We start from the raw sequence: 14,061 nt of genomic DNA on the forward strand, positions 1-14,061 counted from the left end.
TATAGCATGTCTTGCTGTAGTCCCAGCACTGTGGATCTGGTCTGGTGTTTCTCCATAGTAGAATTTGACCCAGAATTGCTGGTTTCACTGCTTTAAAATATTTAGGGCATTCCTGGTGGTGTTATAGTCTGAATAAAAATAGTTCTGCCAAAAATGGCCAAAGGCAATGCCTTTAAACACCAACTAAGTGTTCTTCAAAGTGAAAAAATGCATGGACTTCTTGGCTTGCCTCCTAATCGCCTACTTTGCCCTAACTGAGCAAAGAACCTGAGCTGAGAAACAGGAAAATAATGATTTGAGGCCAGTACTTCAGGGAGGTGTCAGCACGTCCAGCTCCATTGTTTTAAATTGTGTGATAATATTAGCTTTAAGCATCAGGTACTACCTTTTGTACAGTCCATCCTACAAGAGCAAATACTTGGAAGAATATCAAGTAGCAAGGCAATAAAATGAGATGATGCTGAAAACATCCAGCAGTGGAAGGCATTTAGATTTATCTTGTGAATTTGCTCCTGAATAGGCTGATGTAAGTACATTATAAACAAGCTGTTTCTCTTTGCAGGGCCCGGACAACTGCATAAAGTGTGCCCATTTTATAGATGGCCCCCACTGTGTGAAATCCTGCCCAGCGGGGGTTCTGGGTGAGAATGACACACTCGTCTGGAAATACGCTGACAGGAATGGTGTTTGCCAGCTCTGCCATCCAAACTGTACCCGGGGGTGAGTTAAACCTCAGGCTAAGTGCAAACAGGGAGGAAAAAAATATGGAAATAGCTGTCTCAAGCTCTTTCCCTTCCTGATGGTCCCATTTCAAACCATTGAGAAAAAGAAACAGCAGGGAGCAAGAGAGGTTGGGAGTACACAGGTAATGTATGCAGAGTGCCGTGGACTTTGTAAATAGAAGTTCAGTGGCACGTCGTCTCTACACAGCGGGCAAAAAAAGGGAAAATGTTTTAGAGAGCTTGAAACCAGTTGGTTTGTTGATTTAAAGAGAAAACTTCCTTGAATTTTACAGAACTCACCCACCAGTGATGTACTTTTTTCCCCCACCTGGTTCAGAGCTGCATCCCCTGGTTTTGGGAGGAACATCAGTGACATCTGGTGGATGCTGAGATCCTTGGGCCCATCTTTCTCACACCTTTCATTTTTTAAAAGAGAAATCACACTGGGGTACCACAGTGATTTTCTTCCTTCTTTCCATATCGTAGCACTTGGTCTGAGTTTAAAGCCTTGCTTGCCTCCTGAGTGTGGCTTTATTCATGAGCATCACAGTAAAGCCAATCTGTATGAACAATTTTTGTCTTTATTTGGAGTCACACTTAAACAGCCACCTGTAATGAGCTGTGAGTTGAGCTGTATTTAACCTACATGACAATAAGTAACAGCTGTCTGCTCTCCTGGTTTCCAGCTGCAAGGGATGCACGATAAAAGGTTTTATGGTTTGAGATTCGGTTGTTGGACCGTGATACTTTCATAGCAAAAAAATAGCCCATGTTTGGTGTCTTTTACTTCACAGGCCTCTGCCCTGTACCGTGCAGGTCTGTCTGATCCAAAACCCTTCTGTAGTATAGCTGTAATACATGTTGCAACAGAGAAGTTGCAACATATTCAGAGCAACCATCATGCAATTGTATATAAGCTAATGCAACTGCCAGGTCATTAAAGAGGAGAGTGCTCAGGTCCCCGCCTTCATGCAGAAAAGGAGATGAAAAGTTAAACCAGCAAGTGACGGCCCTTCCTAGTGCTCTGGTTTTCAGATGGTAGCTGTAACAGCCATGTGGGTTTGCTGTGATTTACAGCAATGCCCCCTGTGTTTTGTTACAGTTGCAGTCAAGGCTTATCATGGCTTCCCATCACACTCCTGAGAACAAATGATCTCAATTGAAGAGGGTTCTTAATAGCTGCTCTCTATTAATGACCTTAGTAGCTGCAACCATTAGTCCCTACTGATACAAACTGGCCATGGGGATCTAATATCCTTCTAACTGGCCACATGGAAATGTGGCTGATTACTGGAGCAGCATAATGGATAACCACATCTGAACAAGGCTTTGAGCTGTGCAGCATCGGTAGCAAGATCAAACACTGGACTCAAGTGAATGCGAACTCGAGGGACATAACCTGTCAGATGTGGATTTATTAATAGCTCCAAGCCATGCAGTGGCTCTTGGTGCACAAGCAAGTCCCCAGAGCAGAGTTCATCAGAAAAGTCCATTCTTGCCTGGCTTTAGCAGTGGAGGGGTGTACCACAGGAGCCTGGCAGGTGCTGGAGTAGGATAAGGAGAGGGTTTTTTTTTTAAATTAGGGGTGCCTCAGTGTATTTGGCCCTGTGTTATTAATGCAGACGTGAAAAGTAGTATCTGTTTCATCTCTTATATGAAAGAACTGGGCTAAGTTTTCCACAGCTGTATTGTAGACATGTTCAATGGCCCTGTTGGAGTTATTGCCCAAATGTGGCAGAAGAAATAAGCTGTTTCCCTGAAGTGCTCAAGAAAGCTAGGAGAAGGTAGTGTTACTATTTTGCTTTACAGATGGGACGCCTGAAGCCAATAGCATTGATGGGTAGGGAGCCAGTGTCAGAGGCATAATCTTGGAAACATGAAGTCTGGCCCAGCTTTGTCCCCATGAAGGCAATCAGTCAGTAATGCCACTTCTCTTCATGCCTTTCCCTCATTGTGCTTCAGGAATGGGATCTGTTCAGCAGTGGGTGGAAAACATCTGTCTCATGAAGTTTTTGCGTCCTTAGAAACCAGTTTCAGCGGTTTCTGCATGACAAGAAACAACTTTCTGTCCCTGTCCAATTTCATGGCTACAGCCCACAAAATCTTATCAGTGTGATTAAGTGTGCTGACTTCAATAGTCATGCAAATAATGTTTCCAGGATCTGGATCTATTTTCCTTATTTGAAGAAACTGCAAGAGGACTTCTCTTCCCAGCTGAGCTTTGTCACAAATTTTGGTCTTTTACTTTGGTGCACTTACTGGTAGTGCATTGCTTCCTTTGTATCGCTGTGAAGAATCCCATCTAGTCTGTTTTTCTTTGCTGAGTCGATTTTTCAGCCTTCATTAGAAAACAGAATGGAGGAATCTTTCTCCTGCCCAGCCCAAAAGACCCCTTCTCTCCAGTTTCTCCTGTAACCTCCTGAGGATTTTGTACACAAGCTTCCTTGTGCTATGCCTCTAGTACAGCTGAGAAAATATGCTCCGATAAAGACAGCCCTGGCATCACCCCATTTATACCTCCAGCAACTAAAGACACACACCAGCTTGATTAATTTGCTTGGTGCTAAAGGATTTGGTTTTCCTTTGCCACTCATCCAGAGTACAGGCAATAAATTCAGCCACAACCACTGGGATGGAAGAGCAAAAAGGAGAGAAGCCACCACTGTAATTCATAGCGCTGTCTGACACGTCCTGCCTCCACAGTTGCTACCAACACTACGTGTCTCGCCAGTCTTCATGTTAACTGCCAGGGGCTTCCAGGGGGCTGAGAAAGCAGCTAGGGGGTCTGATAGGAAAGGTTGCATCAGCATGGCACAAATGCAATGCCTTTGTCACAGTCTGAAGGTTAATGAGAAAGAAAGGACAGAGGAAAGTTCTTGCAAGGCTTTAAAATTCCCAATGGTTTTCCATTTCTTTTGTCACTGTGAAGTAATGTAAGGTGTTATAGTGTGAGTTCCCCCTGGAAGGCCATAAATCAGAGCAATGTGCTGTATTATATCAAATTAGGATCTACAGGTGGGAGAAAGTTGTGAAAATCATGATGGATTTGGGAAAAAAATAGCTGTGTCTGTACTGGGACGAGTAATATTTACATAGACAGATGAAATGCTGCGTTCAGGATGCAATAGTTTTCAGAGACTGCACACAGCACTAATTTTCCAATAAGCAGAGAAATGTTCCAGAGACTACAACTGCTACTAGATTCCATCTGATACATCCATAAGATCTTGAGGCAGCTCATAACACAAGGTCACATTTCTCATTTTGGTTTCTGTAAGCAGAAGAAAAACGATACAGAAGTGGAAAAAGTGATTGTTTAGATTCCGTAAATCCTGGGTTACTTATGTTGGGTGTCATGATGAAATTCTACATTAAGAAAGATGGTTATATTTAGTCCTGGATGGATATTTGTCATAGGCTGTTTTTCTCCTTTGACTTGTGAAATGAATCAGAAAATCACGTGGGATTTGAAAAGCACAAGCTGATCTGTCATTCTCTTCCCAAACACCTTTTTACTTTATCCCACTAGACTTGATATTGATGGATTTGTGTGGGAAATATTTTTTAAAAAGAAGGTGTTAGATGAAAATCTACACCTCTCCTACTTCTACTTTCTGGTGTAGGAAAGTAACTATTTGGTCATTCTTCAGACTGTAGATACTGTCACCTCAGCCAGTTTCTTTGCTGTTAGGAAGCACATGGAGGATGTACCATCATAAAGTAGCATAGTAAACTGGTATTTTTAGGAAGATAAAATTTGAAGGACCATTCTGAAATAATGTGAGGTCTTTTATTTTCACATCCTTATCAGGAGAATCTGCCCATGCTTTGTTGCATCAGCATGTAGAAATTCAGATCTGGGTGGTAGAGCAGGATAGGATGAGGTCTTGGGTCCTAGATCTGTTTTCTGTTGAGTAGCTGAAGAGAGATGCTGGCACAAAACTAGATATGTCTCCTGTGACTGTAAGCATGCTGGTGGTTCTGCTCTGCACGTGCGGCCTCTCTGTGCTTAGTTACACAACTGAGCAAACAAACCAAGCCATAGACAGACCAGGAGCACTAACAAAGCTGAGTGTCCAGGATCTGGGAACCGGTTATGCACAGCACTTCCAGCATGTTTAGGACACCAGGATGCACATTCTTGCATGGGAGCCCAGTAAACTCACAAGACCTTTCAGATGCTGGGTCTTGGAGCATTGTGCTGGCCCAGAAACAAGTCAAATACACAAGGAAAGATCAGAGTAATAAACACAAATAAACACGTTGCTTCACCTCTTCCTCCTCCAGACCTAGATCATGTTATAAGATCTACAGCTCCACCTGCCATTTTGAATTTTTTCTAGTTTCTCTTTTTGGTGAGAGGGAATTCAGAGCAGTTTTCCAGGCACAGGCTCACTTCTTACCCCCTTCTTGACCTCCTCTGGAGTGTTTTGGGATGATGCATTTTCTTTAAGTCAACACAGGGAGCGGATACCACAAAGTGGACTTTTCTTCTTGCTGTGCTCTTATTTTCAGAGGTGATGCAACCCTCTCTGTAATACTCTTCTTCCTCGGTAGACACCACAAAGACCACAATTCCCATGAAGAGCATATATCTTGTAGCCCAGCAGCACTGAGGGAAAACACGGTGCCTCTTAGGCCCATTAGACCATCAAGTGAAGGCAGTCAATGTGTTTTCATCCATGTTGTTTTTTGCATCAGGCTGCCAAAACGGATTTCAGGCATTTCAAACTCAAATGGAGGGTGAATGACTTGCTAGTAGAGTTTCTGGCTCTCTGCATAACTGTTATACCTGTTTACATTACCAATATCTCTAGATCTTAGACTCTGAAATAAAAATATCATGGATACATACTAAAAGACTATAGCCAAAGCGAGTACTGTCAAATCCTGTTTTCTGATGGAAGCGTGTATCTGCTACCTAAGTTTTCCACTGCAACGGAAAGTCTGGAGATTGGAATCTTTTGCTTATCAGGAAACAAGGATTATGCAGGAGGGTCTGCAGCGATGCATTTCCTTGTGGCTTTTTGCCATTGTGTGGGGAAGAGGCTACTTCTGTTCTCCTCCATGATCAGCCCTGAGCTTCTGCAGCAATGCAAGTGTCCACACAGAGCCAGAGAATCCAGGTCCATTTGAATTTTGTGTATATATGTCCACCCCCCATTCTACCACATGATAGAAAGCTGGTTTAAAATATTCCTTGTACTGAGTATGCAGCATAACTATGCCTCTAGATAAAAGATTTTGGACCAAGGCCATTGGCTGATATTTAATAGACTATATGACTGTTATAAATTCTTATGTTAATACTTGGACTGCTCTGAAACATGAACTTTTCAATCAGTAGCACTCTTCGTAGTTGGATTTATATGAGTATGTATGCCAGAGCTAATATGCTGGTTATGTTTATTTGTTTTCACAGGTGCAAAGGACCAGGTCTTGAAGGCTGTCCAAATGGGTGAGTATTTCATCTGCTACAATCAACGACAGAACTGGAAAGAATGCGTGCATGTTTATACTTTCATGCTGGACACTGCAAGGCTGGGACTAAAGTTAAGTCCTCAGCTTTGTACAGGGAAGTGACAGATTAGAGCAAGTTCTGAGGTATAAAAATTATTTAAAGGACTGAGAAATATTCCTGCTGGCACAAGACTCCAAAACCTTGTTCTGCTTAACTTGTTTGTCAAGGTGAGACCTGGAATCTGTTACTGAAGAGCAAAAGTAGGATCTGGAAAAACAAAGGATTAAGAGCTAGTGGCAGAGAGAGATATGTTTAGGATTGATATGATAACCTGCATTACAGGGGATTCATCTCAGGGACCCAGGGGGTCTTTTCCAGCCCTGTGCTCTGTACATCTCTAACCACTTTGTGCACAGATGGATGTTCATTCTTCACACTAGATCTTACGTTGCACTGTTCCACATCATGACTTGCTCAAGGTCATGCAACAAATGAACAGGTTTCTCTGACTGAGAGAGAGTGATTTAGTTTCTGGCCACAAAATCATGCTATGGCAAGACAAATTCAACCTAGAAGTACTGTTAAAAAGTTACTCTGGGGCAACTTATAAAGAGCTGCAATGACTCTCTAAATATGGACCAAAAAAACCAAACTTGGAAAACAGGTTTCTGTTTTCAATTTAAATTGAAATGACCCAGGCTCTAATAAGCAGTCAGCAATCTGTATGTACAATGTAGATGGTTCATATATTACCTGGTCTCAGGCATTTTGTGCCTGAGGAGGAGGATTGATGATCTGAAGTACATGGTGACCCTTACAGCATGCCCTCCTCTCCTTCTGCCTCCCTGGACAGACCATCAACATAACTTCCACTTTGAAAAGGAAGTGTACAAAGTTGTCAGTACCTCATCTGCTTAGGGAGCCTTTTCACTCCTGCTTTACTATGTTAAAATCACTAGTGTATACAAACAGGCCTGTCTCTGCAAGGCTCAGTTCCTGCCACAGGAGTAGTTTTAAAGGAGAAATAAAAGTGTTTGGTTTATTAAAAGGAGGCTTTGCAAACATGGGACAAAATTAGAAACCCAGCAAAGCAAACAGCACCAAAATGGTAAGTGCAGAAATGATTGGCAGAAGGAGGAGATGGCTGAGCAGCAGAGCAGAAATCTTCACTGCCAAGCACAGTAAAGGTCAGGATGTTCTCATTTAAGTTCAGTCCTTTGGATCATTCACTTTTTATTAAAGGGAAAAAAGCAACCAGTAAATACAATGACTAGATGAGGAACTTAAAAATGCAGGTGCCCAAGATATTTAAAATGTCAAATAGACTTAAATGGATGTCCAGAGCGTATATTTGATCACAACCTAAGGCTTCATGCAACCTCTATGGGGTTTTTTTAAATCGTAACTCTTAAACATTGTTTCCTCTTTCTGCATCCCCTCCTGTCTTGCAGCTCCAAAATCCCATCTATTGCAGCTGGTGTCGTCGGGGGTCTCCTGTGCCTGGTGGTGGTGGGCTTGAGCATTGGTCTGTACTTGCGGAGGCGTCACATCGTCAGAAAGCGAACCTTGCGTCGTCTGCTGCAGGAGAGGGAGGTGAGCGCTGCCAGCACGCCTGCAACACCAGCTGCTTTATTTGGGGCAATGGGTGCCCGCCTCCTCCTACCAGAGTATTAAAGTACCATGCATCTGCCTCGTCACTCAACAAACCCTTGAGCTGGCAAACAGGGCGCCTGCTGCACTAGTCAGAAAAGAGGCGGTGTGCACCTAACACCTTCTCACTTAATCTCAAGTCTGATCCCTCTGGATATTATTTTCAAAAGCTTTAGGGGATTTAGATGTCTAAATCCCAATGAAAGTCATGGAGACTGTCTACTCTGGGAAAAAAACTATGCCTTCAGGGTGAGGTGCAGTGTGTTTGCTGATCCATACTGCCTTGCCATGTAGACCCCCAGCCTCAAATTATTTATCCCTCCAGACAAGCCTTGAGGCTGCTGTGGCAACTTGGGTGCTTTAGAAAATTTTACCCACTTGATCAGGCATATCTGATCCTGCAGAAAAAAATGAAAAAGGAGAGAAGGTAAAAGAATTGAGGGAATTGTTTGTGTCATGTCTTTGGTTTGTTTTTAGCACAAAAAACCACAAAGCCATCAAAGTGAATAGTTCAACCTATTGGATATGAGCAAGGTTTCTACACTGCTTTTTGTTTTCTTCATGGTTTCATGTACATTACAGCATCACCCTCTGGGTACCTCACATATAAAATAGCAAAATTCACTATCCTGGATTAAAGATGCTGTTTTATGATTAGCCCCCTTCTCTTTCTAGTCCAATCCAAGTACATAATTAGCAAATTGGATTTAGCATTCTGCTAAAAGCCCATTTTCAGCTTCCCTCTGTGCTCCCTGGCTTTGCAGAGTCAGCTGCTAAGATCCTTAAAAAAAAAAACAAAAACAACAAGCTCTCCTGCTTTCTGGTGCACTACCTAATGATATTTTACATACCACTGTATTCTACACTTTTGATAGTAGAGTTCAATTAGTGCTCAGCTCATATTGTATGCTCCGGACTCCTCAAAATGAGGATATTTCATCACAACAGAAAGGTTACTGACCAGCAAACATCAGATCGCTTCTAGCTAAACACAGTTTTCTTCGAAGGAGAAGAAAAAAAAGCACTAAAGGAAAAGCCTGACTTGTCCATCAAAAAAAGTGCTAAATATCTCTGTTTGGAGGGCATTGCTGCTGTTTGCAATAAGGCTTAGATCAAATTTTGGAAACATCAGTAGAATATTCAGCATTGCCTTTTGTATTGATTAAAGAATCATGCTTAGATTTTCAGTTGCTGCTTGTAAAGCCTGTGGTCTGGCAGAGCCACCTCCAGTACCATGGGAATTTTATCCAGTTAAACAAGAGCAGACCTGAAAGGTTGTGCAGGTGGTTCTTGCCCAGTATTTAAAACATTTTTGTAATTGATTCACAAATTCAAAAAAGTAATCTTCTTTAGAATCTGTGGTAATTACACTGTTCTTCATACCATGTGTTTTAAGGCTTTGAAGTCTTAAGTCTTCATTTGAACAGCAGTGTTCCTTCATTCTCCTTCGAAATGTCAGTCACCACTCTGTGATTTATTTTACTTCTGAAATCTGGAGCAACTCTAGATATTTATTGCTGTAAGTCGGAGTGGAGCTGTCCTCCCATAAACTTCCCATGAAAAAAATGTTCATTATTTTAAAGGAAGGATTTATTTGCTTCCCCAAAGCACTCTACTTGCTGTCTTCCTAGACTGTATATTCTTCTAATATTGTCTTCTCTCTACACCAGCTTGTCGAACCACTGACACCCAGCGGGGAGGCACCGAACCAGGCTCATCTGAGAATTTTAAAGGAAACAGAATTTAAAAAGGTCAAAGTTTTAGGGTCTGGTGCTTTTGGCACTGTTTATAAGGTAAGATTACCATCTTGCTCCCTCACAGAGAAGCCACCCAAACAGAGCATGAACTGGAAGCTACAATCATTGTGTAGTTTATTTTTTTACTAGGTTTTATAGCACGTATATATTGAATGGTTGAGAGATGACTCCATTCCCATTAGTTGACTTACGAATTGGGTAACATGTGAAGTTTTCCATAAGATGTTACCAAAGCCATACTGCTGAACCTGAACGACAAAGATCTCTGCTTAAAAGCTACCACAGCCAAATATGCGCTGTTGTGAATATTAGGAATTTTTTTTTTTAAAAAAAGAAATGCACTTTGGTTAGCTCAGTGCTAAGCCATTTTCTTGTGTGGTCTGGGGTCTTGTTTTTATAATTGTCAATCACTGTTTCATTAGAACTGACTCAAATATGTGGAATTGTCTACACACCTTCAGGTGTGTAGGTCCACAGGGTATTTTTTCTCTTGGTATTTTTTTAATCCTCTGTGTTTCTTCTTCACCAAGTTCCATCTTCCTGTTATCTTTTTGTTCGGGGTCTGTGTTTCAGGCTTTGCCAGTAGTAGTGAAATGCAAACTGTAGATTCATTTAACTTTTTATAAAGCTCTGTATTCTGAAGCAGACCTCCGGCTATGGCCAAGATCTGCAGGGGCACAAATCCCATTGACCTCTGAAAACATGCACCTACATTGCTGGGTACTTCAGCAGAGTGGCCTCACAGGGCCACACTGTTCACCCACTGCCCAAATGGCCTCCTGACGCTATAGATGTAGAGCACTGAACCAGTCAGACATAAACCTATCTGCCACTGCATATGTTTAGTGCTGGATTATTTGTAGAGTACAGATGCCATCTCTAGTTTTCATGAGAAAATGCCAATGCTTTTCATCCCTTGATTTATAAATTGGAAGTGGCAAGGTTTTGCACATGCGGTTGCTGTGATGCAGTAATTAATTAGATTTCCATCCACAAAAGTTGCTCTTTATACATCTCTTGTGTTATTTATACAGGGATGGTAATGAACATGGTTTTAAAAAAAAAGTACAGTAGAGGTGACTGGAAGAGAAATAACACGCACTTCATTAACGGATTTTGTTAATTCCCACAAGACATGTTTTTTGCATATTTTTGTTGTCTGCTGTGTCTTCCCATTGCTCAGAATATTTAAGTCTACTCAGAAGATATAAAATGTATATGTAATTGTGAGAATTAACCTGTTACATATGAGACCAACTCTGTACTTCTTTTTGTTAGGGACTTTGGATCCCAGAAGGGGAGAAGGTTAAAATTCCTGTTGCTATTAAAGAGTTGAGAGAGGCCACATCACCAAAAGCCAACAAAGAAATACTTGATGTAAGTTTTCATTATTGTTTTCTCAAATTGTCAGCAGTCTGTAAATTTTCCTTTGTAACAACTGAACGGATATCAGGATTTTTGATGGGAAGAAATATTTTGCACCCCAAACTGCGTTCTTCATATGGAAGTACTGGGCTTTTCAGCCCACTCTGTGAAGTGCATTTGCTTCTCCTATGAACCCCTTGCTTGCAGTCCAGATACTGATGTTATAGTTGTGGTGTAGCACCTAAGAGGAGGTCAGGAACCATACATTTACAGCTACTTCTGTTTTCTTTACTGTGATGTTTCAGGCCTTAAACTGTGGCATTCATTGCCATCATGGCAGTAGAACTAAAACCAGTAATGACAGATCTAGTGATTTTTGAATCCTGACATTGCAGATTGTCGTAAGCTAGTTGCTTGGTTATATAGGACTAAGTTAATTATAAATCCAGAAGAAAAAAAAATCTCAGCTGTCTGATTTCTCTTCCATGAACAGCAAGAACTTATCTTGCATGGGAATTTTATTCTCTTGCTTGGATATAGCTGTGGGGAAAAGGCTGTGGGGCACTGCTTCAGGAGTTTACAAATGTGTGAGTTTACAGTGGGTGAGCCAGAGTCCTAAATACAAAGTTCCCTGACCTTGGAATAGCTAAAAATCTGAACTCTTGTCACTAGATATGAAGCCATACAACATAAAGCATCAAGGATATATATTTATATAGGAGGAGAGGAAAATGATGAGTGCAGAAAGGAGCACTCACATGTTCAGTATACATTCATTTCAGCTTTCCTGCGCTGTGGCTGAGTCCTCAGTGACAAGAAACACGGTGTGTGTGTCTGTCCTGTGTGTTCAGCCCTTCAAGCCCTGAGCTGGAGCCTGCTGGGTCACTCTGGAGGACTGGTCAGTCCAGGGACTCCCCAAGCAGCGCAGTGTATTTGGTGCAGATGAAGTATTTAAATTATCCGTGCTATACACATGAGTGTGCCCCTAGAAAGCATAGATTGGAAGCCTGGATTTGACAGGGGTTCTTCTATCAAGTGCTGGTTTGCAGGCACAAGATGCATGTCCCTGGTAGATCCCAAATGGACCTGTGAAGTGCAGGTCCACAGCTTGGGACAGCCTGTTTGTGTGGAGGTGATGGTCCTTCATCCATGGGCAAAACTGTGGATATTTTTTATTTTGGTAGGAAGTGAACCACTTTAACAGGAAGTTTATTTTAAAATGTAACAATAATCCAGCTCAGACAGCAAATGACACCTCAAGTAGGAACGCTCATCTCAAATGGTTCAAGCTGGAGAAAATCTGAACAAAAGACCAAGTCTCCTAGTAAGAAGTGTCAAGATGAATGGCTGTGAACAAACCTACCTGTGCTATTGATGATAATAAAGCACACTGGACTTTTCCAATCACCCTGAATAAACAGTGTTATTCCAATACATTACTTCGACAAATCATGTGTTATGTACCATATTATTTGATATGTGTATTGCAGCAATGCAAAAAATATGTGGTCCATCTCAGAACCTGTACATAAAGCAATATCCATCCTGATTTTAGTTTAGTTAGACTCCAAGCCAGCCTCAGCCCTTCCCCAGGTCCACGCTTCTGTCCTGCCTGTGGCCAGGCTGCAGTCTCTCCCTTCAGTGGCATTCCCTGCACTGAGAACCCAGCAAAGATTTCCCTCTTCACAATGATAAGGAGCATAACACGATCTTCACAAAAGATGCTTTGGACTTAACAGCATTCAATTCCTGCATACTGAAGGAAGGGTTAATGAATAAGCCTACAGTACTGCATCCTGCCTTCAGCAGATCAAGATAGTTGCATGACAGGGCAGTAGATGCAGGGACTGCTTGCTCTTCAGGGATATCAAAGTACTTTCTCTTTTCAAAGAAGTTTCCGTAGTGTATCCACAGATGATTTTTTTTTTCTTTTGAATTATTATGCTTAACGAAAAGCTCTTGCTTTTTTTTCAGTCTTGATCATTTTTTAGATTATTTGGTTGGTGGAATTCATTCTATATTTTGGAAGAAAATTTTAAAAATACAAAACCAGTAAAAGAAGTCAGAGGGATGACTCCAAAAGGTCCTCTCAAACCAGATTTTTGCTAGACGACCAACTTTTCAAGGTCACTGAAGGCTCAGAGATAATAATGTCCAATTAAATATGATTTGTCTTACACACTAGATATAGAACAAGCACAGCAGCTTTAGCTCATATAATCCAGGCAAGCTTTCTCTGGCTTTATTAGGGTAGGGCTAATTCAGAAGATTGTTGTTGAATACCAAGCATACTTGGAGCAGGTCAGAGTGTACCGCAGAGATTTCCAAGATAAACAGTTGAAACAAAGGCCCACTTTAATGTCTTGGGCTACTTAGAGGGACCCACAACCGCACAATAGCTCCCTTCTGCTCCCTGTGAGGAGGCGGTGGCCTATTTTACTTTGCAGTATCAAACGCAATAGGCAGTGTCAACACTTGGATGCTCTCCGAAAGCTGTGTGGCCCATACGCCCACCCCTCTCTTTCAGCATCCCAGTTCTCAGCCCCCAGGTCAGCCCCACGTGGGCTGTGCAGCAGATGGGCAGTGAGAGCAGCTCCGACTCTGCAGATTCCCCCCCCTCCCCGCTGAAATGAATACAATATGGATCTGAATCCCCACAGGAAGCAAGAAAAGGAACAGACACGCTTCATCGGTACAACGGCTCAGTTTGGAAGCCTGGGGAGATGAGCGTGTTTCTGTCTCTGCTGACATCTGAGGATCATATAGTGAATTCACAAGGTTCTCTAAAAAACACTGCCACAAATATCTCTGTAACTGACTAGAAGATTGTATTCTTGCTTTATCTTTCCTCAAACTAGCCCACAGAATCAGTGATGTCCATGACAGTGGGTTGTTTTTCAATGCCCCGCTCACATTCTGCAGTAGGTTGAGGAACGCTTCTCCAGTTCTGCCAGAGATCTTCTTTAACCAGACTGCCTAGAGGCCACATTCACCCCAGGGGCTCCAAAGCAAGGACACCAAATGCAGAATTAGCACGTCAGAAGAAACTACATGACATAATGTTTTGCTTAGGCTGGCACATCAAACAATAATACGAAGGCCAGAG

At 42.0% G+C, this 14,061-nt stretch overlaps 1 protein-coding gene across 3 annotated transcripts in view; it reads left to right on the forward strand.

The window, feature by feature from the left end:
- The window catches only part of EGFR (epidermal growth factor receptor), a 163,188-nt gene that overhangs the window by 130,657 nt on the left and 18,470 nt on the right, over positions 1-14,061 (forward strand). For all 3 annotated transcript variants that reach the window (XM_082045971.1, XM_082045972.1, XM_082045973.1), the window contains exons 15-19: positions 563-720; positions 6,145-6,180; positions 7,635-7,776; positions 9,504-9,626; positions 10,869-10,967. In XM_082045971.1, the coding sequence (XP_081902097.1) occupies positions 563-720; positions 6,145-6,180; positions 7,635-7,776; positions 9,504-9,626; positions 10,869-10,967 (558 nt within the window). The remainder of the gene's footprint in view (positions 1-562; positions 721-6,144; positions 6,181-7,634; positions 7,777-9,503; positions 9,627-10,868; positions 10,968-14,061) is intronic.

This window comes from Streptopelia decaocto, assembly GCF_964273445.1.
Source record: "Streptopelia decaocto genome assembly, chromosome: 2".
NCBI classification, from domain to species: domain Eukaryota; kingdom Metazoa; phylum Chordata; class Aves; order Columbiformes; family Columbidae; genus Streptopelia; species Streptopelia decaocto.